The sequence below is a fragment of the Carassius carassius genome, chromosome 11, assembly GCF_963082965.1.
Source record: "Carassius carassius chromosome 11, fCarCar2.1, whole genome shotgun sequence".
Lineage (NCBI taxonomy): Eukaryota > Metazoa > Chordata > Actinopteri > Cypriniformes > Cyprinidae > Carassius > Carassius carassius.
In genome coordinates, this window is record NC_081765.1 from 10691549 (window position 1) to 10712764 (window position 21216).

The 21216-nt window shown below is 36.4% G+C and overlaps 2 protein-coding genes across 3 annotated transcripts in view; one reads left to right on the plus strand and one right to left on the minus strand.

Moving 5' to 3' along the window:
- LOC132152750 (vertebrate ancient opsin-like) overlaps positions 1 to 21216 on the minus strand; it is a 405745-nt gene that overhangs the window by 336446 nt on the left and 48083 nt on the right. The window contains exon 4 of the mRNA XM_059561616.1: positions 13501 to 13704. Coding sequence (XP_059417599.1) covers positions 13501 to 13704 — 204 coding nt within the window. The remainder of the gene's footprint in view (positions 1 to 13500; positions 13705 to 21216) is intronic.
- The window catches only part of LOC132152748 (beta-galactoside alpha-2,6-sialyltransferase 2), an 86370-nt gene that overhangs the window by 61952 nt on the left and 3202 nt on the right, over positions 1 to 21216 (plus strand). For both annotated transcript variants that reach the window (XM_059561613.1, XM_059561612.1), the window contains exons 3-5: positions 3633 to 3730; positions 6561 to 6662; positions 9697 to 9871. In XM_059561613.1, coding sequence (XP_059417596.1) covers positions 3633 to 3730; positions 6561 to 6662; positions 9697 to 9871 — 375 coding nt within the window. The remainder of the gene's footprint in view (positions 1 to 3632; positions 3731 to 6560; positions 6663 to 9696; positions 9872 to 21216) is intronic.

The window sequence follows — 21216 nt, forward strand, 5'->3', positions numbered from 1 at the left end:
TTTAAATCCACTACTGCACTGTCGTGAAATCACTATGTGTGAAATCATGAACGTGTTTTTGCCACTGATGTACTGCACCCTGTCATAGATGCATGCAGCATCTGTCTGTTACAGTTGTTGTAAAGTAGCAGTATTTACACACCGTATACAAGTATGGCTCGCATTGATCAGGTTCTATTTCTCCACAGCCCCTTTAACCTGTCTATTAAATTCAGCTTGTCTTGTCTAAACATTTCCCATCAGCCGTGCCAACCTAGTGTGCCCTCCAAGTATACTCAAGGACAAGCTAGAGAGCCAGCAAATCCATGGCACAGCCAAGAGCAGAGTTGTCAGTGCTCTCCATGAGAAGCCTGTCTCCGGCTTGGCTGATCTAAACCTTATTTTTGAACAACTGTGCATTGAAATAATAATAATAAAATTTCTGCCATCTTATATACATATATATATAAGATCAGTTTAGTCATGTTTTGTTTGGCAAAGCCACTCAGTTATTAACACTGTAGTTTATCATGTTAGTTATTTTCCAGAGAGATTCCAGCTTTGATTCACATTACCAATGCAGTCATATGCAATGCTGTGCAGTCTGTCAGCTGTTTCTTTTATTTTTTGGTTCTAAATGTGTCTACCATCCTAGTCTCAGATGAAACGCCTACAGAAGCCCACAGTCCGTTTGCTGAATGTCTGATGCATATTGCTTACCAAAATGGAAAGTACTTTCTCTTAACTGCAAAATCTAATCGGATTGATTTTCTTTACGTAATTTCTGGAAGTAAGAGAACGCAGGTTTTTTTTTTTTTTATCAGCATGCACAGTGTAATTATATATTTTTTGGTTAATTCATTGTGCAGTTCTACGGAGAAAAAAAACATCACTGGGTTTGCCAAAGCTTGTCAGGGTGGTGGCATCAATTTAGTTTGAGGCACTTGAGGCTTCCTGACAAATCGAAATTTCCACTTGGCCTAGTGTGATTATCTGATCGCAAAGGCTATGATTTAATTAATTATGCATAGCATGTTTTAGAGTGAAACATGACACTGTGTTTTACATGTGAGCAGCTCATGAATCCAGTGTTTTCAGTGTCTCGGAGCGATTTGGTTCACAGTAAATGTTTTTCCACACAAAACCAATCTCTGCATGGGCTCTGATTTTGGTCCACATTGCTCATTAAAAGAATGAATCTTGTGCCAACCATCTTCCCAAACTTCTAATGAGGCGAGTGTAAACCAGCTGTTGTCAAAGAAGCTTTAAGGGCTCCCTGTGGTTTTCTGTATCCATATAAAAGCTTGATCGTTTAACGTGTGAAAGTGTAGATGGCCATAAATACAACATCAGTGTAGCAATTTACAGTTGCAGTATAAAATAAATTGTAATGGGCTTTTTACCGTGAAATATGAAATTATCACAGATATATTACATTGTGTATTAAACTTAATATACTGTAAATGTGTGGAAAAGAAAAAGAAAAAAAAACTTTTTTTAAACAAATCGACAGTTGTTGACCATTATTTTGGAATATATTTGTTTTGTTTTTTATTTGCAATACTTTTTCCAGTTTAAATGAAACTGTAGGTATTATAACCTTGTTCTTAACTTTTGTGAGACTGCCATAAAGTAGACAAAGTTATAATGATGCTTCAATATGTTTTTTATTTATTTATTTTTTTCTGCTCTATGGCGTTTTCCCTGTTTGTCAGTATGGATTTCAGAACTTATTTTTTTGCCTCAGAGTTTCTGTAAGGTCATAGCAGTACCTCAGCAATGCTTTGTGTGCTGTCTCTTGATGTCTTTTGTTTATTCCTCTTGTTTATCTGCCCCAGAAAGGTGCATAAAAAGTACTTGTGGTTGTATATCTGTCAGATAGTCTAAATAGTTGGTGCTTTACTTGAGAAAAGCTGCAATGTGGACTAAACCTTGAGCGGTCAAAGGTCAGGTTCAATGGGACTGTTAGTAACATGTCAGTTGTTGGTCTTCATCTGCCATCTAGTGGTATTGCAATGTCTCTCCACAAAGCACATATATAAAACACGACATAATTGTTTATTTAGTTTCTTTTTTCCCCCATTCTGTGTCTATATCATTTTTCATAATTTTTCTTTCACACACGTGCGTGGGCTCTTTTTCCTCTCCTGGTGTGACTTATATTCTCTCAGGAGATTGATGCCCCTGTCAAAATAGTGGGGAAATGCTCGATGTCAAGCTCAAATGTACTGTTTTGAAAATATTGCTAGTTGATGAAGGCCAATAAACGGCAAGTCGGCTGAACGGAGAGATGGATGAAGAGGTGAGGGGCTTCCTGAAGATCTGTCATTGTCCCGTCACATGCAGGAGAAAGGGCTATTCATCATTGACATTTTATTCTCTCTCGCTCGCTCGCTCGCCCTCTCTCTCTATTAAATTTATATGTATGAATGAATGTTTTGTATGAATATTATCTTGCTATAAACAGTTCGTCCACTAGAGAGCAATGTTGTTTTAGAACAAGTTTTTTTTTCAGTTTTTAGTTTGCAATAGTTATATTTAAACATTTCTTTATTTTACTAAAATAGCATCCCTTTGTGTATAAATTATGATTTACTTTATTTTTAAATTTAAATTTAATCAAAATAGCTGTTCGATTTATTTTATAAATTTAATTATTTAATTATAGGTTTATTCATTAAAGCTTTTTTTTTTTCATTTTTATTAATTTTTTTATTCTCTTTTATTATTATGTGGTATCATTTTATTTTACAATATTTCTTAAATATACATGTATTCACTATAGTAATAACAGCAAATTATGCATAATTACAAGCAGTTAACCCTAAAAGAAATCTTAATCTTAACCCTAATAAGTCATAAATTTTGTCAATAATTAATAATATCAATCAGTAGTTAAGAAGGACACGTTAAAATAGGGTCTCTTTTTTTATTATTAAAATGTAATTCTGTTTTGGCACTTATATCACAACCACATGCCTGATTCACAAACTGGGGGTTTAGCAACTGGAAAATCATGCAGTAAGCACTTCCCATAATTGTCATATCAATTTTTTTTTCTTTTTTTCATATCAATTTTTTGTCTGCTGCACCGTAATGGAGTGAAAAAACGACTTGGTGTACATCAGACAGAGATCATTCACCCAATAATGAAAATTGTCCTGAGATTGTTGAGTGAACTTAACATGACCTTTAAAGTCACTCAGTCTCACAGTAGATTAAATGGAAGATATTCGATCAATAAAAAGCCTCCTGAGGTGAACCCAGTAATAAAAATGGCATCTGTTTATTTTCTGCTATACAAGCTGTTTGCTCAGTTCTTAACAACAGTTTACAGGGTTTAGCAGTGTGAGGAACATGTTTACTAGCGCCGTTTATTTTTAATTACTGTCCATTGCGCCCTCACATTTCCACCAATGCACTCCTGATGTATTTTCAATGTGTGTTCTGGCTCTGTTGTTATTTTTCCTTTTATAGTCAGTGCCTTTAATGGATTGAGGCCTTGCGTTCTCTTTCTCTTAGGACATATTGTTTTGTCTTGTTATCTGAAGTTATGCAGGAGTGAAATGCCTTTGTTTTTCACTCATTATTCCTTTAATCATGACTCAGTCGAAGGCACCATGTGATTAAAGCTCCCATTTTTGTAATTCTAGATTCCCATGATGCAGTGCTGCGTTTTAATACAGCGCCTACAAAGGGTTATGAAAGAGACGTTGGGAATAAAACCACCATACGCATAATCAACTCTCAGGTGAGCGACGTTTGTTGTCTTCAGTTCATATTGGTAGTACTGTGACTTTCTGTGACTCATAATTGAAGCAGATCTCATTTGAACACCCTTTGGCTCGGCTGTGTGTGTTTTCAGCTAGATCTGAGTCATCATGTCCTAGTGGACACATGCTCGGTGGGTACTGTGTGTTTTGTGTACTATATGTAAATTATGTTGAAGGGAAACTATTCTAATTTCATTGTATGTGTGTATAATGACAATAAAAGGTATTCATTCATTTCAGAATATCGTCTGAAAAGGACACTCTGGAAAAAATTGTTGCCTTTTACTCACCTGCATGCCATTTCAAACTGCATGACTCTCTTTGTTTCTGTGGACCACAAAAGTAGTTGTTTTGAAGATGGTAACCATGGGTGACATTTAGCTCTTGAGTCAGGGAGGACTGTTAATAAAAAATGCCATAAATACATAAAATGCATAAAAGAATGCTCAAAGATGTCTTTCTCAAAAATGTCTTTACAGGTTTTAAGCATCAAAACAATGCCTTATCTTACTGCACCGCATCGAAGCAGTCAAGAATAACTCCGAGGTCGCCAATGTTTATATGGTATAAATGGTGGTTGAAATCACAATGCTGCGTGAACTCCAAGCCAATCAGCATGTTAGCGCCCAAGTCCCGCCCACGAAAGTTCCGGAACTTTGAAAAAGTGCTACCTCGCCAGCAGGGACTTTCTGAGCGGCAATGTTTTACCCGGAACTTTATTTGGATCCTGGTTCCTTGCCATGGAAACACACAGAGTACCAGCCCAAAGTCCCTAGTTCCTGGGTAAAGTTCCTGCGGTGGAAACACGGCTTTTGATACCACAACAAAAACTACTAGCCTAAGAAAGTTCAAACATGATTAAAGATAAGTGAACAGCCAGTAAAAGAGTAAGAACAAATAAACAAATTACATGCATGGATAAATACAATAGAACAAAGTTACAAATAAAATGAGGTCGTAGTATTCAGGTACAGAAATGTAGTAATTAAGTGTAAAATAACACTGCATAGTGTTTACTGTATAAATTAAATATAGATTAATCTGTCAAAGTTGTGTTTTGTTTTGATGGATTGGCATTAATGACGGCAGCAGGTATTTATAGTCTGCAAATGCAGTTAGATGCAAAAGAAGATTCAGTTCTGTGTTCACACGCTGTCTGAAATGCACCTCTCTGCATGTGCACGCTTCCTGTGTGTGCGGGTGTGCACATAGAAAACAGCGCGTGAGTGCCTAATCAAGTTCTCTTTCATCTCTTCTTGCATTAGAATGGTTTAAAATTGCTCTCACTTCTATTATGGCAAAATCTTGCTATTAATCCACGGATTACATGCGTGTCGAACTGTGGGGTCTGGTCCGTATAGGTCAAAGGTCAACTGATCTATTCAACCCCTAATGTTTAAAAAATAATGAACTATTTTTTCAGAGTTTCTAGACAATTTTCAGATGCAGATGAGATGAATATATGAAAAACTTAATGTGTGACTTCAGGAGATCGGTTGGTTGGCTATGAGAGGGGCAGAGTGTGCTGCTGCCCTCCTGAGCTCAACCATGCTACAAGTGTTTCTAAAGTAAATCTGCAGTGAAAAATGGAAATGCATCGAGCACTCATTGGGATTTAATTGCCATTTAATTGTACATTATGTGAATAGTTCTGGTCAGTGCTATGTACATCTAAAGAAGTGAAAATCAGTCTGTGTCAGTTCAGCAAATTCGCAGGATTGTGAGCATGGCGAGTGGCACAGATCATCCCGAGTGTAATAAAGTTGTTTTCTGCTTTAGAACTCACTTGAAAGTGTCAGTTAGCGGGCCACATTCTTACATGAATGAAATGCCATCAAATAAGTGAAAGTTTGTGAATAGCCTATAAATAAAGAGGGATATGCAAAATATCTAGGCTACCTTCCAGAAAGAGAAGCAATTGCTACGAACAGCCAATAAAAGGTAGTAGTTGTAGTAGTAGTATATTAAACAAACCAAAAATGAAGTGGTAGCCTGTATTGAAGTTAATATAATTAATGTAGCCTGTATTTTTTTGTTTTGTTTTTAGCAGTTCCCCATTCACTTATGTTTACTTCTGAGTTGTTCTTAGAATCGATGTGGCTTTATCAAAAACTTGTAACATTCTAATCAACATTCAAACAAAATAAATACCTGCCAGAACCTGTAGAACCTGCCAGTCAACATTAGTGTGCCACCCTCAAGCTGAATTATGCAAGGACACTAGATTTCTGCCAGAAGTACAGTAATTCCTATAGTCTACAATGTGATCCAGAATCTGGAATTTATGTTCAGGAGTTGCTACTGTACGCAGCATGTTCACTTTCAGTGTGAACGGAAGTGGAAAGCCTATACACGCATTGTGCCTGGTTTAGAAGGATAGTTCACCCAAAAATTTAAATTCTGTCATTATTCAACCTCATGTTGTTCCAAACCTGTAAGACCTTTGTTCTTCTTTGGAACACAAATTAAGATAATTTTGAGTAAATCCTAGAGCTTTCTGACCCTGCATAGATGGCAATGCAACTACCACGTTCAAGGCCCAGAAAGGTGATAAGGACATCGTTAGAATTTGGTTCCTAAGATGAACGAAGGTCTTGTGAGTTTGAATGACATGTGGGTTAGTAATTAATGACATAATGTTCATTTTTGGGTGAACCATCCCTTTAAGTTAAAGTCCATGATGCTGTTGTATGTTTCTTGGCTAACCAAGGAGTTGTTTGCACTCAACTTGGAAGGACCTCCGTTTTGGGTTTTCCTTTTCCGTTTGTTTGTCTACTAAGTATAGCCTGTTATCTGTTTTGTTCGCAGATCCTGGCTAATCCCAAGCACCAGTTCAACACAAGCTCACTGTATAAGAATATAACGCTAGTGGCGTGGGATCCTGCTCCATACACCCTCAACCTGCACAAAGTGAGTACTACAGTAACTATGCAAAACATATTAAACACACCTATAACAATGTTTATATTTATATAAAAAAAAAGTTCATTCGTTTTTAATAACAATGTAACATTTAAAGTATATTCTGATGTCTTAAAAGCAATCACAACTCAAGAATTTCTCCTTGCACATTCAGAGAGCAGGTGACATTGTACTTTTGCAATTCAGATGAGAACATAGCTGTGAGTGTGTGCAGACACCATGCACGAAGGTTACACTGATTTATCTGGTCTGAGTGCCTCTGCTCAGACACCGCTGTGAATCGTAAGACACCACAACGGCAGGGGTTTGGAGAGCAGATTACTATAAATGCTTTCAACCTGTCCTTTTGTTTCTCTTGACAAGAAAGTCAATAAGTTGACAAGGAAGGTCAATAGGAACATTTCTGTACAGATGCAAGGCCAGCAGTTAATTCTGTACAGTCAATTTAAATGTCAGTTTTCATCCCGTCATCACATGTGTGCTATTTTATTTTCCTTGTCATTTCAAGAATACAATAGTATGTCTCAAAGCACATGAATGCATTTTGAGAACGATGTGCATACAGCGAACACAATGAACCTGTTGAATATTTGTGTACAACTGTTACGGGTCCCTGGCTTGGAACTTGTAAACCGATCAAAAGTGTGCAAACTTCTGTGGCTTTCCTCAAGCTGAACTTGGTATCATATCTTTATTAACATCAGTGCAACAGCATAATGATGCAATCTCTTTCAATATTTTCACAGTTAGCCTATTAAATCCAGTCACATGTAATCACAAATTATGTTTCATGTGACTAAAAATAGATTTGTACCATTATTTTTGTATCATTTCACAACAATAAAGTTTTCAAATGCTTGTTTCTTGAGTATCACTCTTATACATTAATACATTAATCTAACCATAGCTTCTGTGTACTTACAGTATCAACAGACTGGAGTAGTAACTGATCACACTAATAATCTGGATTATGTAATCAGATTCCAAAAATTAAGCCTTTGGAAGACTTTTTTTTTTTCAAACACAAAAGCACAAATTAATGTTATTTATTTTTTGCATGTAATTCAGGCATTCCCAAACTTTTTTGTCGGCTAAACCTTTACCTAATACATTTACTTGAAGTACCACTGAGATTTTTAAATAAATATTTTAATACTTCTCATATTTGCATGTTCATGTTCTTTGAAAAAAACTAATTTTGTATTAAGCATTTAATTTTAATTTTAAAATGAATTATTTATTAAAATGTATGATATCTTAAAGTATTCAAATGATTTATTTTAAGTTTGCATTAAGATTTCCTCCTTTGTATTTTTATATCAATGTGGTACTATATTATCTTATTCAAATTAATGTTTCAAACAAGTTAGGTAAGAAGTAATCAAAAAAAATAATCTTATTATATTACCTAAAATGTGTATTGTAATGGATTGTTACGAACTACACTTTTTGTCATGTAATTTGCAATCGGTAACGGTTTACAAATTGTAAGTAATCTACCCAGCTCTGCTTATCAGTATGACACCAAGTACACTTTATAATGTTCTTGGTTGGCCTTTTTTCTTCATTTTCTCTGTGAGCACTTTATTTAACCATTTACAATTGAACTATTAAACTAACTTTTTACTTTTTTTTTTTAACACATGCTGAAATAAATGTATTATTAACATGGGAGTCGATCACAAACACAACTCAGACCAACTGTCATTTTAGAGTCACAACTGAATTTGCCAAAATGCACATTAAAGATTCTGAGGCAGAGTAGACTAAAATTTAATTATTTGGCCTTAACACCTAATGATATGTCTGGCAGAAAAAACCCGATACAGTTCATCATCCAATTAACAGCATTCCTGCAGGTGGTGTTATCCTGTGATTGGGGTGTTCCTCTGCAGCAGGAACTGGAGCTCTTGTTAGGATAGAAGGAAGAATGGGGGGGAAATACTGTCAAGTTCTTGAGGAAAATCTGCTGCCCTCTGCCAGAAAGTTGTCAATGGGAAGAAGGTTTACCTTCCAACATGACAATGACCCAAAGCATACAGCAAAACTGAGCAGACAGTAATTAAAGGAGAAAAGGGTGACTGTTTTTGCATGGTCAAGTCAGAGCCCAGACTTAATCCCACTGAAAATCTGTGAAATTACTTGAACACTGCAGTCTACAAACATTCACCATTGAATTGAAATGAACTTGAGAAGTTCTGCAAAGAATGGGCAAATATTGCCAAGTCTAGAGACAGAGACAAATCTAAACAGACTAAAGACTGCAATTAAAGCAAAAGGTGGTTCAACAAAATACTGATACAAAGGGGGTGATCCTTTTTCCAACTCAGTGATTCAGTTTTTTATTAATTGATTTATTTTATTAATTAATTGGACAACATGTTGGTGTTATCTTTCACTTGGATGTTAGTTAATACAGCTAAATACTTTTCCATCTTTATTCCAGGCTGCAAAGCAACGAAATGTGACGCACACACACATACACACGCACACATGTTTGTTTTTGTGAAAAGTGGGGACATCCCATAGGCGTAATGGTTTTTTTACTGTACAAACTGTATATTCCTTCGCCCTTCACCAACCCTACACCTAACCCTCACAGGAAACTTTGTGCATTTTTACTTTCTCAAAAAAACTCATTCTGTATGATTTATAAGCGTTTTGAAAAATGGGGACATGGCTTATGTCCTCATAAGTCACCCTCTCCTTGTAATACCTGTGTCATACCCACGTCATTATACAGAGTTGTGTCCTGATATGTCACAAAAACAAGAGCACACACACACACGCACATATTATTATTATTATTATTATATATATATATAATAATATATATACACACACACACACAGTGTAACGTTATTGAGGTTACTGCAGCAACGTGAACCACCAACACTGACAGTTTGAAGGACAGCCTTCCATGTTCAACCTTCCACAGTTGTCCCTGGTTTAAATGAAACCAGATTAGGTAGTTCTTTGAGTCGTTTTGCTCATGTAGTTGTTGTGTGTTTTGTTTTTGTAGTGGTACTCAAATCCAGACTACAACCTGTTTGCTCCATATATGGAGTACAGGATTCTCTTCCCTGCTCAGCCTTTCTACATCCTGCACCCAAAATACATCTGGCAGTTATGGGATGTGATTCAGGGAAACAATCTGGAGAACATTCAGCCCAATCCACCCTCCTCAGGGTTCATTGGTAAGAGACACACTCTCTCACACACAGTCTATGCTACCGGTTCAAAACTCAAACAATAACAAGTAAAATTACAGCAATGACACTCTCTCCTTTTTTTTTTTTTTTAAAACCACTTTCACAGTCCCAATCCAAACTTTTATTAGTAGTTGAGGTGAAACTGTCAATTGATCAATCCCAGTCAGACAGCTCAAACAGATTGCAATTATTTCTGGTGATTGTCTCCCAAGAAATTGGCTGTACTTTCAAGAATCTGTTCTTAAAGACAGCACAAATGTTTTATTAGCCTCTCAATTGTTTCATGTTTGTCATCAAGTCAGCACCACTATTAATGCTAGTAGTGACTTGAGAAGAAGAAACCACAAATGGAAAGAATTTTTCACTTCAATTTTCTACTCCTGTATTTGTCCTTTTGGTTTCTGAACTAAAATATAAAGCTCAAAAAATTGCTCTTGTGGCTTTTAGGAATGTGACAAAATAATTGTTTTGATTTAATGTTGATTATGATTGGAGAAGTCCAGGGGCCCGTTTCACTAAGGAGGTTCAACCAACCCTGAGTTTAAACTTGAACTCGGAGTTGACTTACCCTGAGATGGGAAACTCTGAGTTTTCGGTTACAGAACAGCTGAAATGAGTTGGTTCAATCAACTTTAAATTAATTGACTGACTCTGAGTTAAGCGCATGCACCACAACTATAAAAAGCCATTATCAATGGAGCACCGATATTACGATTCACCATGGAAACAGCTCCCGCCAAAAAGCCGTCTGTATACTTCAGACTCAATACAAATGTAATTCTTCTCAGTGTTGTAATATCACAGGTGAAAACTGGCAGAACTTTAATTAACTACCGTATTTTTCGGCCTATAAGTCGCACCTGAGTATAAGTCGCATCAGTCCAAAAATACGTCATGATTAGGAAAAAAACATATATAAGTCGCACTGGACTATAAGTCGCATTTATTTAGCGGGTGTGTGTCGCGTAGAAGATTACGTCACGGCAGTTTCCTGCAGCGTCGCTATGACAACCAGGTACTATTGTGGAGGTACTATCTGCAATGGAAAACGGAGCGAAAAGCGAGCCGAGCCAAGCTGGTACTGGTAATGGAAAAGTGCCATTTGATAAATAAGTCGCACCTGACTATAAGTCGCAGGACCAGTCAAACTATGAAAAAAGTGCGACTTATAGTCCGGAAAATACGGTAATAGCTAATCATTTTATGGTATCTCATGGGCAAAAAATATATATATAAAATAATAATATTAAAAACAGATAAATTGGTGGATTTCCATTTTATGCCTGACTTTAAACGAAGACAGAGTCATCCCAGCAAATTTTAGTCTTCACTTTCTCTGGCTATCTCACAGCTACATGTATTCACTTTTCTCAAAAGACTTGAGCTTGGCTGATACAATTCAGCACGACACTGCCTCTGACTCTGTAAGTAATTGCACGTAGCTACAGATCTTGTTGAACAGTAGATATCCAGTCATATTGCAGACACATAAATACCCTCCTCATAGATATAGTCTGTTTCTATGGTGATGACTATGGAAGCGTCATGTGGCTGCTTCCTTTGTGCATTTTCTAGTTCTAAAGTTTTTTCTTTTTCATTTATTGGAGGAAGAGCCATTGAACTGTCGACCTATGCTTAGCCTAGTACACTGTTCATGCATTAAATCAGCCTCTCATTTTTATGTGTTCCACATCCGCAAAGTGGTTTGAGTGAATAAATAATGATGCTATTGAGAACACAAATTAACAAGATGACCACTCATATCACATCAAACTGGAAATTAATTGAAAACATCATCCAAACAGCACTAACACTGATATAACTGAATACTGTATCGGTGTAAAAATGTATATTATGGCATCACATAATGCTGCTTAGGTTCTTTGTCTGGAACTAGTTGTAGTTACATTTGGGTTTAATATTGAAAATGTGACACTGATCTTTTGTTATAAGACACTTTTCACAGTCATTTAAGGCTGTTTATACCTCCCCCATTTATTTTATACTTGTGGTTCTCATTACTCGTTGCCTTCTGAGATCAATCTGTGGTGCAATATTCAGAGATTAATCTGCATTTATAATTCAACAAAAAATGGCACAACAAATCGACGGACAAATATCCAGTTTGTAATGTCATAACAATTACAGATAATTTCTGGGTAATATCTTTTTGACTATTACAAATAAGCAGATACTTCAATGCAGGAATGGTCTCATTGCCCTCTTAGGGTTTGGCACTTTATACACAGTCCTTTCAGTATCATGGAGATGGGAGAGTGAGATGTTGAGCAGTTTACGCAGTGTGATTGTGTCCTTAGAGAAACTATTAAGGAATATACAACCCCAGGCATGCATTCAGCACATTTCAAAAGCAGAAGTCAGTCCTCTGTGAATTCATCGTTTTGGATCCAAAGTGAAATGTTCATCTGTTTTATGTATAGGATGTTTGGTCTTTTGTGATGAAGGTTCCCCCTGTGGAAGTTCTTTACTATATTGCGTAGTCGCTGAAACTATCATTGTCACAGATGTGAAGTGATCTGGATCAGTGTGCCTCTACTTTATGGTAAAATAATTTTCTATACATCAGTGATATGCGCCCAGATCGCAATATAATTTATCATCTGAAACATAACTAATAGGAATGGAACAATCTGAGGTATGATGGAACAGATAAGAGAGCTCTTTCTTTGGTATTGGTAACAAGGTTTTTTTTTCTCTGAAAAATGTTCCCATGTTTTTGAAACGAGTCTTTTATGCTCACCAAGGCTGTAGTTATTTGAACAGAAAATACAGGAAAAACAGTAATGTTGTGAAATATTACTACAAACTCAATAACTGTTTTCTTTTTTTAAAATGTAATTTATTCACTTGATGCAAAAGTTGAATTTTTAGAGGATTTTTAGGGAATTCCATAAAAGAAAGTAAAATTGAAATATTTTGTAACCACATAAAATCGTCAATACTGTCATATTTGTTCAATTGAATGTGCCCTTCCTTACTGAATAAAAGCCTTAAACCTTACTGATCCCTTAACTCTTTCACTGTAGTGTATATATGCTTGTGTACATCTTAAAGGTAATGCAATTTTGTAGATATACTTTGAAAATATATTAGCAACATTTAACCATTTTAGGACAGTTTTTTTTTTTATAAAATGGGCATGTTTTTTAATAAAACAACAATTTCTATTTTATGGATGTGTTTGGCATAAAACTAAATTGATCTGTGTTTGATGCAGCCTTGTCACACCGAACTATGTGCTTACACTAATGCAATATCTCGCAGTGTACATTTAGGTCCTTCTTTGCCACTATCTTGTTCTGTGGTCCTTGTGCAGTGTTTTTTTTTTTTGTTCTTTTTTTGTTTGGTTTTTTTTCTAACAGCAAAGTGAGAGCACTCAAGGTTCTTCATGCACAGCAAAAGACCTGACTACTTGGCAATGAAATGCTTTTTCATGTTTTTAAATGTTTTTGTTTTTGATTAACAATGAAGTATTACAGCTGTAAAAGAAGCCCAGGAAAATAAAAAGTTGAATGCGACTGAAAAGCTACATTCAGTACAACAAAGCAGGCTTGACATCATGGCTGCTGGGAGGGGTCAGGTTAGGTGGTGACCTCTGGAGGGTTGGTCCTCTCTGAGGCAGGAGTGCTGCAGTCGTGTTTGTGGATGGCGGTGGAGATCGGAGCGGTGCAGGCAACCATGTTACTGAGGACTCTACGGTTGAGCTGGATAACTGTGGTCTTGGAGGGCATGGAGGAGTGACCGTTCTGCATCAAGTGCCTCTGACAGCAGAACAGGACGCAGAAACACCTGTAGAACTTTTGGACAAAAAGAAGAGAGAAGAGACCGTTGAGACCTGAGAAACATTTTCAGCACGGTCTCAAAAACATGAATGCTTTTCAAACTAAGCAACTGCAGATTTGCACCACAAATCGGGTTCAGGTTAAATGGTGACCTATGGTGGATTATCATGAAATTAAGCATGTACCATTTATCTTTTCTTTCACTTTTTTTTTTTTTTTTTTTACAAGATCATTTTTGTGAACATTTGCTATATCCCGTAAAGTAAACCAAAAAATTGAAGGGTGATTTATTACACAACTGTATTTTCTGACAGTTTATTTTGAGATAAATTAAGAGGTCTTAATTTTAATTTTAATCTTAATCTAAAAAAAGGACACTTGGAGACTCCAGAAGGACACCAAAGATCCAAATGATATAATATATATTATATTATATACATACATGCATGCATGCATACATGCATACATACACATATACACGCATTCAGTACAGACCAAAAGTTTGGACACACCTTCTCATTCAAAGAGTTTTCTTTATTTTCATGAATATGAAAACTGTAGATTCACACTGAAGGCATCAAAACTATGAATTAACACATGTGGAATTATATTGAATTATATACATAACAAAAAAAAAAAACAACAACTGTGAAACAACTGAAAATATGTCATATTCTAGGTTCTTCAAAGTAGCCACCTTTTGCTTTGATTACTGCTTTGCACACTCTTGGCATTCCCTTGATGAGCTTCAAGAGGTAGTCACCTGAAATGGTCTTCCAACTGTCTTTAAGGTGTTCCCCGAGAGATGCTTAGCACTTGTTGGCCCTTTTGCCTTCTGTCTGCGATCCAGCTCACCCCTAAACCATCTCGATTGGGTTCAGGTCCGGTGACTGTGGAGGCCAGGTCATCTGACGCAGCACCCCATCACTCTCCTTCTTGGTCAAATAGCCCTTGATGCCTTCAGTGTGAATCTACAATTTTCATAGTCATGAAAATAAAGAAAACTCTTTGAATGAGAAGGTGTGTCCAAACTTTTGGTCTGTACTGTACATACATACATACATATGTATATATACACACATACATACATACATACATACATATATATATATATATATATATATATATATATATATATGTATATACACACACATATACATATATATACACACACATATACATATATATATACGTGTATGTATGTATATATATATATATATATATATATACACACACACACACACACTAGGGGTGTGCACGGATAGTCGAACATTCGAATATTCGTTCTGCTCTAATTATTCAAAAAAAAATGATATTCGAATTTCGCAAAAAAAAAAAAAAGTTCACAATAAAACCTAATTTTGTCACTTTCTGTGATTCTCCACAGCATATTTGAAGATGTATGCAAGCAAAAAATAATTAATGAATGAATAAGAGGCAAGCCTAAAAACGGCGTGGAAAATGCTAGGCGCGCCGCTTTCTCCTTCTTTCCAAAGTGCTCGGGCAGAAGCGCTCCTGAGGCGTCTGCCGTTGCTAAGCAACAATGACGTGCTCTCTCCATGAAGACGCGGAAATTTCAGCAAAGGATAAAAGGATTTGCAGCACAAAAAATCACTTTCAGTAGCTCTGCTACTAAATTTATTTCAAAATGGCAATTCATATACAGCTATGATCAGCTGTTCTTTCATCTTGGCTGAGCTTTCAACGTTGTTACGGGAAAGGATGAAGCTGAATGTTTAGTTCTTGTCACATGACCTGCGGTGCCCTTGCGGCATTCTGAAAAGTTGAGATGTTTTAACTGTGTGAACGGCCCCTAAGAACTGCGGTCTTCTACAGTACTTCAAATATGCCGTGGAGAGTCACAGAAAGTGACCGAATTCAAGAACATTGTTGCGGCAACGCTCAAGCAACGAATAAACACCGCTAACTTGGAGAATGCAGTGAAAACTCCTCGCGTCTGCCCTAGACCCTCGGCACAAACATCTCAGGTTTCTCGATGAAAACACGAGAGAAGTAAGAAAAAAAAACGTTTTTGAACATTATCAGAACATTTCACTTGATGCAAGTGGTGCGGATGCAGCCTGAGCCAGTTCTTCAGCGATGATTACAGAGAGTCCAGCCGAGACGAGTGGGAACAGTTCTTGCTGGAGCCATGTATTCCACCAGATGAGGATCCCATTCAGTGGTGAGACAAAAATACGAAGCGCTTCACAAAACTTATTCGCTTAGCACACCTTTATTTGTGAGTCCCGCCAATGTCTGTGCCGTCAGAGCACGTTTTCTCCGCGGCCGGCCTTATTGTTAACAGACTAAGGAGCCGACTTTCCCCCGATCATGTTTACATGTCCGTATTTCTTAACAAGAACATGTAAAACAATAGAAAAAATAGCAAAAACGATTTGCTGACAGTTTAAAAGTTTCAGAGTTAAGTGTAGGCTACGTTCTACAATAGCCTAATTGCTGCAGGCTGCTTTAGACATTCAAAAGGCCCTTTTTACCGCCGCGGCGCCTATAAAGTGCATTTGCAGCTTTTGACCGCTGAGTGGCGCTTTAACCACAAGTTATCAAACAAGTGCATCAAAGCACATTTTCGCAAATAGACATCAGTTTTGCCTCGCTGATTTGTTACATTTGACTGCTTAAGTCCACGACACTCATATTCAAGTGTTTGTGCAAAAATTATTAATGTGCATCAATGACAGGGAGGCGCCGTCTCATTACTTGAATTTTTTTTCTGATAATGAATTTCAATTTTTTTATTAACATAATATCGTGGTGTCTCACATACATTAAAAATATATCTACAGAAAGCTTGAAATTTTTTTTAAACTAAAACGAATTGTGTAATTTGAATGTTGCATTTCTCTTGTCGGAGAGAGCCAGCACTGTGAATTTCATCCTGCAGCCGACAAGAAAACATTTGTTTATTAATAAATAATTAAAATGTCTCATTATTCACAATTATTAGACTACTTCTGCATGTGCTTTGTGGCAAACTTAATGCATGTGCTTGAGCACGGAATATATTAAGTTTTGATTATGTAAATTTAATATAAACCTCTGATTAGTTGAATATAACAAATGAATGACTAGAACTAGAAAAATCTTACGTGGGGGCAGACCATTTTTTAGTCTATAACCAAAATAACATTCCTATATAAACCGGTTCAACAAGTGAAAGCCTCATAAGACACTGTCCATATGAAAGAGCAAGAGATTCACACCTTTATCTCGACCCCCACAAGCCACACATAACTACCCCCAAAAACCCAACCCCCTCCAGCTGAACTGAATTCGGTCTGTTTTTTTTGGCTCTGAGGAACGGTGTGTTACTGGGCTGAAACATGCCTGTACTGAGCAGCACTACTCTTTGTATTCATTATTTTCTCGCAGCCCATATTATTATTTTCACAAGACCATAATGATAATAAAAAATGATCAATTGATAATGAATCATTATTTTACAAAAATCATTGCTATTTGTGAACATAGAGTTTGCGGAAGGCTTTATGACCAAGCGGAATCCTCTGTTCCCGCCTCACAGTGCGCGGGACTCCGCTCAGTGAGGCAGTTCCACCGTCTGCGATTTGACTTTACTGAATCAGATTGAGGCGAATACAACTTATTGACCATGAGACCAACAATTTAGCAAGGCAGGAAAACATTCATTCTAACTAAAGGAAGACGTATTTCATTGAGCTAATGCTGTTAGAGAGAGAGAGAGAGAGAGAGAGAGAGAGAGAGAGAGAGAGCGAGAGCGAGAGAGAAACTAGTCTAGGGCTATTCTTATACTTGGAGCTCATTATATTGAAGTACAAATCCAAACACCAGAAACGTTATGCATTTTATCAATAATGAAATGTTATGAAAAGTATGCATTTTATTTATTCACATGCTGTATGGTTGAAATTATATTTTAGTTCACAACTTTAAGTTCAGTTGTTTAAAAAAATGCTTTATTGGCTAATGTTTCATAAACCTTCAGTTGTTATGCTGTAATTGCACAGTATTTTCACTTCATAAATCACTAACCTTTAAAGTAGTAATGCTATAATGGTCAAATTTACTCAGACCAATGGTATTTTTAATGACATTATTTTATTATTATTATTTTTTTATATATATATATATATAATTGTAACCTACATAAATAGGTGAAGCAAAAAAATATTCGGATCGTCCCTTATTTTTTCCCTTATTTTCTTAAAGAATAAACATGATAACATATTATTAATTAATAAAAATAATTTAAGCAATTAAAACCTTTTTTTTAAACTTGAATTGAAATACTATTAAACTAACTTTATATTCTCAAGGAGTTTATAAGTAAAAATGGTAAAATGTCACAGTGCATGTTAAATAGCCTAAATGAACTTGTGTTAACAATATAATTAGAACTAACAATATAATTATTTTTTTTTAAATGAACAATTCCTGTATAAAATGGGACAGCAACCTTTATATCAAACATTTTTAAATCGTCCACAGCTGAGCAACTCGAGAGGCGGATCTGCGCCTGAGCACGTGAAGTGAATGTGATGAAGTAATTTTCAGATGCAATGAAGAAAAAAAAGAAAAGAAAAAAAAACTGGAAAGCCTAGGCTCTGTGCCGAAGTATAAAATAGTTTTCATTACTGTTAACCCAGAGTAACAAATTTTAACCTGGCGGTAGTTTCGCGAATTATTTTAACACGCAACTGAATTACAGTGCCGCAGCATGGGTAATGCAAGGGTAATGCCCATTTAGGCTGTCTACCTACTGTGTGTGTGTGTATATATATATATATATATATACACGTTGTGACACTTGCTCTTGAAAGGTGCTATATAAATAAACAATACTTACTTAAATGAGGAATTTTAGGAGGGTGTGGACCAGTCTTACATTTTATAAAGAATATCTCTTTAGGTTTGAGACTTTAGTCTTTGCAGCTTTAGGGACCTTATCAATGCACGAACAGCTTGTAACACTCCAAAGAGAAGGAAAAATTTAAATGACAGCATATGACTGCTTGAAGAATTTTTAAATTAATGTCATGCGTTAACAATTTAACATTGTCAGCCCTAGTATAAACATTTTATTTGTTGGCACATTATCAGAATGAGCTTTATTGCCAGGTATGTTTACACATACGAGGAATTTGTTTTCGTGACAGAAGCTCCGCAGTACAACAGAATGACAACGACAGAACATAAAACACATAATAAAGAATATAAAAATACAAAAAATACAAATAAGTAGATAAGGAATGACAATATACAAATTGACAATTGTAGGCAGTAGAGCTGAAACAACGAATCGATTTAATCGATAAAAATCGATTATTAAAATAGTTGTCAACTAATTTAGTTATCGATTCGTTGCTAAATAACTTTTATTTGCCGTAAGCGGCTCATTTCGTGCATATTTCAAATCTGCGGTGACCAAAGTGTAGCAGTAATGAGCCACCGGAGGTTTTACTCAGCCAGTACAGCAGGAGAAGTAGCGAATAGCCAATAGCTGGCCTCGTTTTATGTCACGTGCTTCCCGAACAGCGTCCCTGCAGCATTTAGCGGGATGTGGGAGACTGGGAGTACTTTTCTTTGAGCCTTCAAAAAAGAAGAGTAACCTGTAAACTCTGCACTACTGAACTGTTTAAGGGGACGTTCACATATCGCGTCTTTTGCACGCTCAAGTTGTTATTTCCAACACCGCACCGCATCGAGTTAAAAACATCTCAACTTTTCAGAATGCTGCAAGCGCATCGCGGGTCATGTGAAAAGAACTAACCAATCAGCTTCATCCTTTCCCATAACAACGTTAAAAGCTCAGTCAAGATGAAAGGAACAGCTTATCATAGTTGTATATGGATTTCCATTTTGAAATAAATTTAGTAGCAGAGCTACTGCAAGCGATTTTTTTGAGCTGCAAATCCATTTATCCTTTGCTGAAATTTCTGCGTCTTCAAGGAGAGAGCACGTCATGGTTGCTTATCAAAGGCAGACGCCTCAGGGGCGCTTCTGCCCGAGCGCTTTGGAAAGAAGGAGAAAGCGGCGCGCCTAGCGTTTTCCACGCGTTTTTAGGCACGATATGTGAACGGCCCCTAAGACTTTTATTTGTGCAGATTCTCCAGTACAATGTTGTTTGCAAATGTTTAGTCGTAAAAGCTGATAACATTGATTTTTAACAGTTAACATTTAAAGCTTTACAAACATGTTCTGTGATCAGTTTGTCGTTTACCAGTTCAAAATTCAGTCGTGCAGCCTAATTATGACTGAATGAGAGAGGTAAATGTTTAAAGATATTTGAAATGCACTTTTTTTCTAAGTATTCACTGCTCATTTTCACACAGCAGGTTTTTTGTGTGTGACTGTCCAATTTTTTTTTCTGGACAACCTTCTGATGGATTTTACTTTAAATTGTGAGTTCCATTCAGGTTTCATGCCACTGGCACTTTATTCGAAGGATTGTTTACAATTTCACAGCAAAAGCTATAAAGCTGTTTCCCAGTAAATAATAAAATACAATGCACTGCAATTTTATTCTGTTTTATCCTTATTCTTCGTGAAAATATGTTCTGAAAGATTCCTTAATAAGCTTCGTTTCGGGATGTTAAACTACTTTAGGAGCTCTAAGGACTGCCATGGTGAAAACATTATTTTAAATCTCCTTGTGAAATTTGCTAGAGTATGGGTCAGTGTTCTGATTGCAGAAGAGTTCGACAAAGGATTACTAACACAATAAAACAACTCCAGGTATATTTTTGATTAGGATATGACAGTGCAAAATGGTTAAAATCTCTTAAAAATCTATGCTGAAGGATAAAGACCATTTATTAATAATTTACTTGGGGAAAAAATGGAAAAAACTAAAATATGTACATAAACCGATTAATCGTAAAAATAATCAACAGATTAATCGATTATCAAAATAATCGTTAGTTGCAGCCCTAGTAGGCAGGTATATTACAAAAATGCAGTTATGTATGTACATGTATATTATGTGCAAAATTTAAGTGTATACTAAGTATGTGTGTTAGATAAATTAAGTGTATGTGTATATAAATATAAAGTGTAGTGTGTTCAGTGTGTATCAGCTGTTCATAAGATGGATTGCCTGAGGGAATAAACTGTTTCTGTGTCTGGTCGTTCTGGTGCTCAGTGCTCTGTAGCGTCGACCAGATGGCAACAGTTCAAAGAGGGAGTGTGCTGGATGTGAGGGGTCCAGAGTGATTTTAACAGCCCTTTTGCTCACTCTGGATAAGTACAGTTCTTGAATAGATGGGAGAGTTGAACCGATGATTCGCTCAGCAGTCCGGACTACCCTCTGTAGTCTTCTGAGGTCAGATTTAGAAGCTGAGCTGAACCAGACAGTTATTGAAGTGCAGAGGATGGATTAGATGATGTGGAGTAGAACTGTTTCAGCAGATCCTGTGGCAGGTTAAACTTCCTCAGCTGGCGAAGGAAGTACAACCTTTGCTGGGCCTTTTTCACAATGGAGTCAATGTGAATGTCCCACTTCAGGTCCTGAGAGATAGTGGTGCCCAG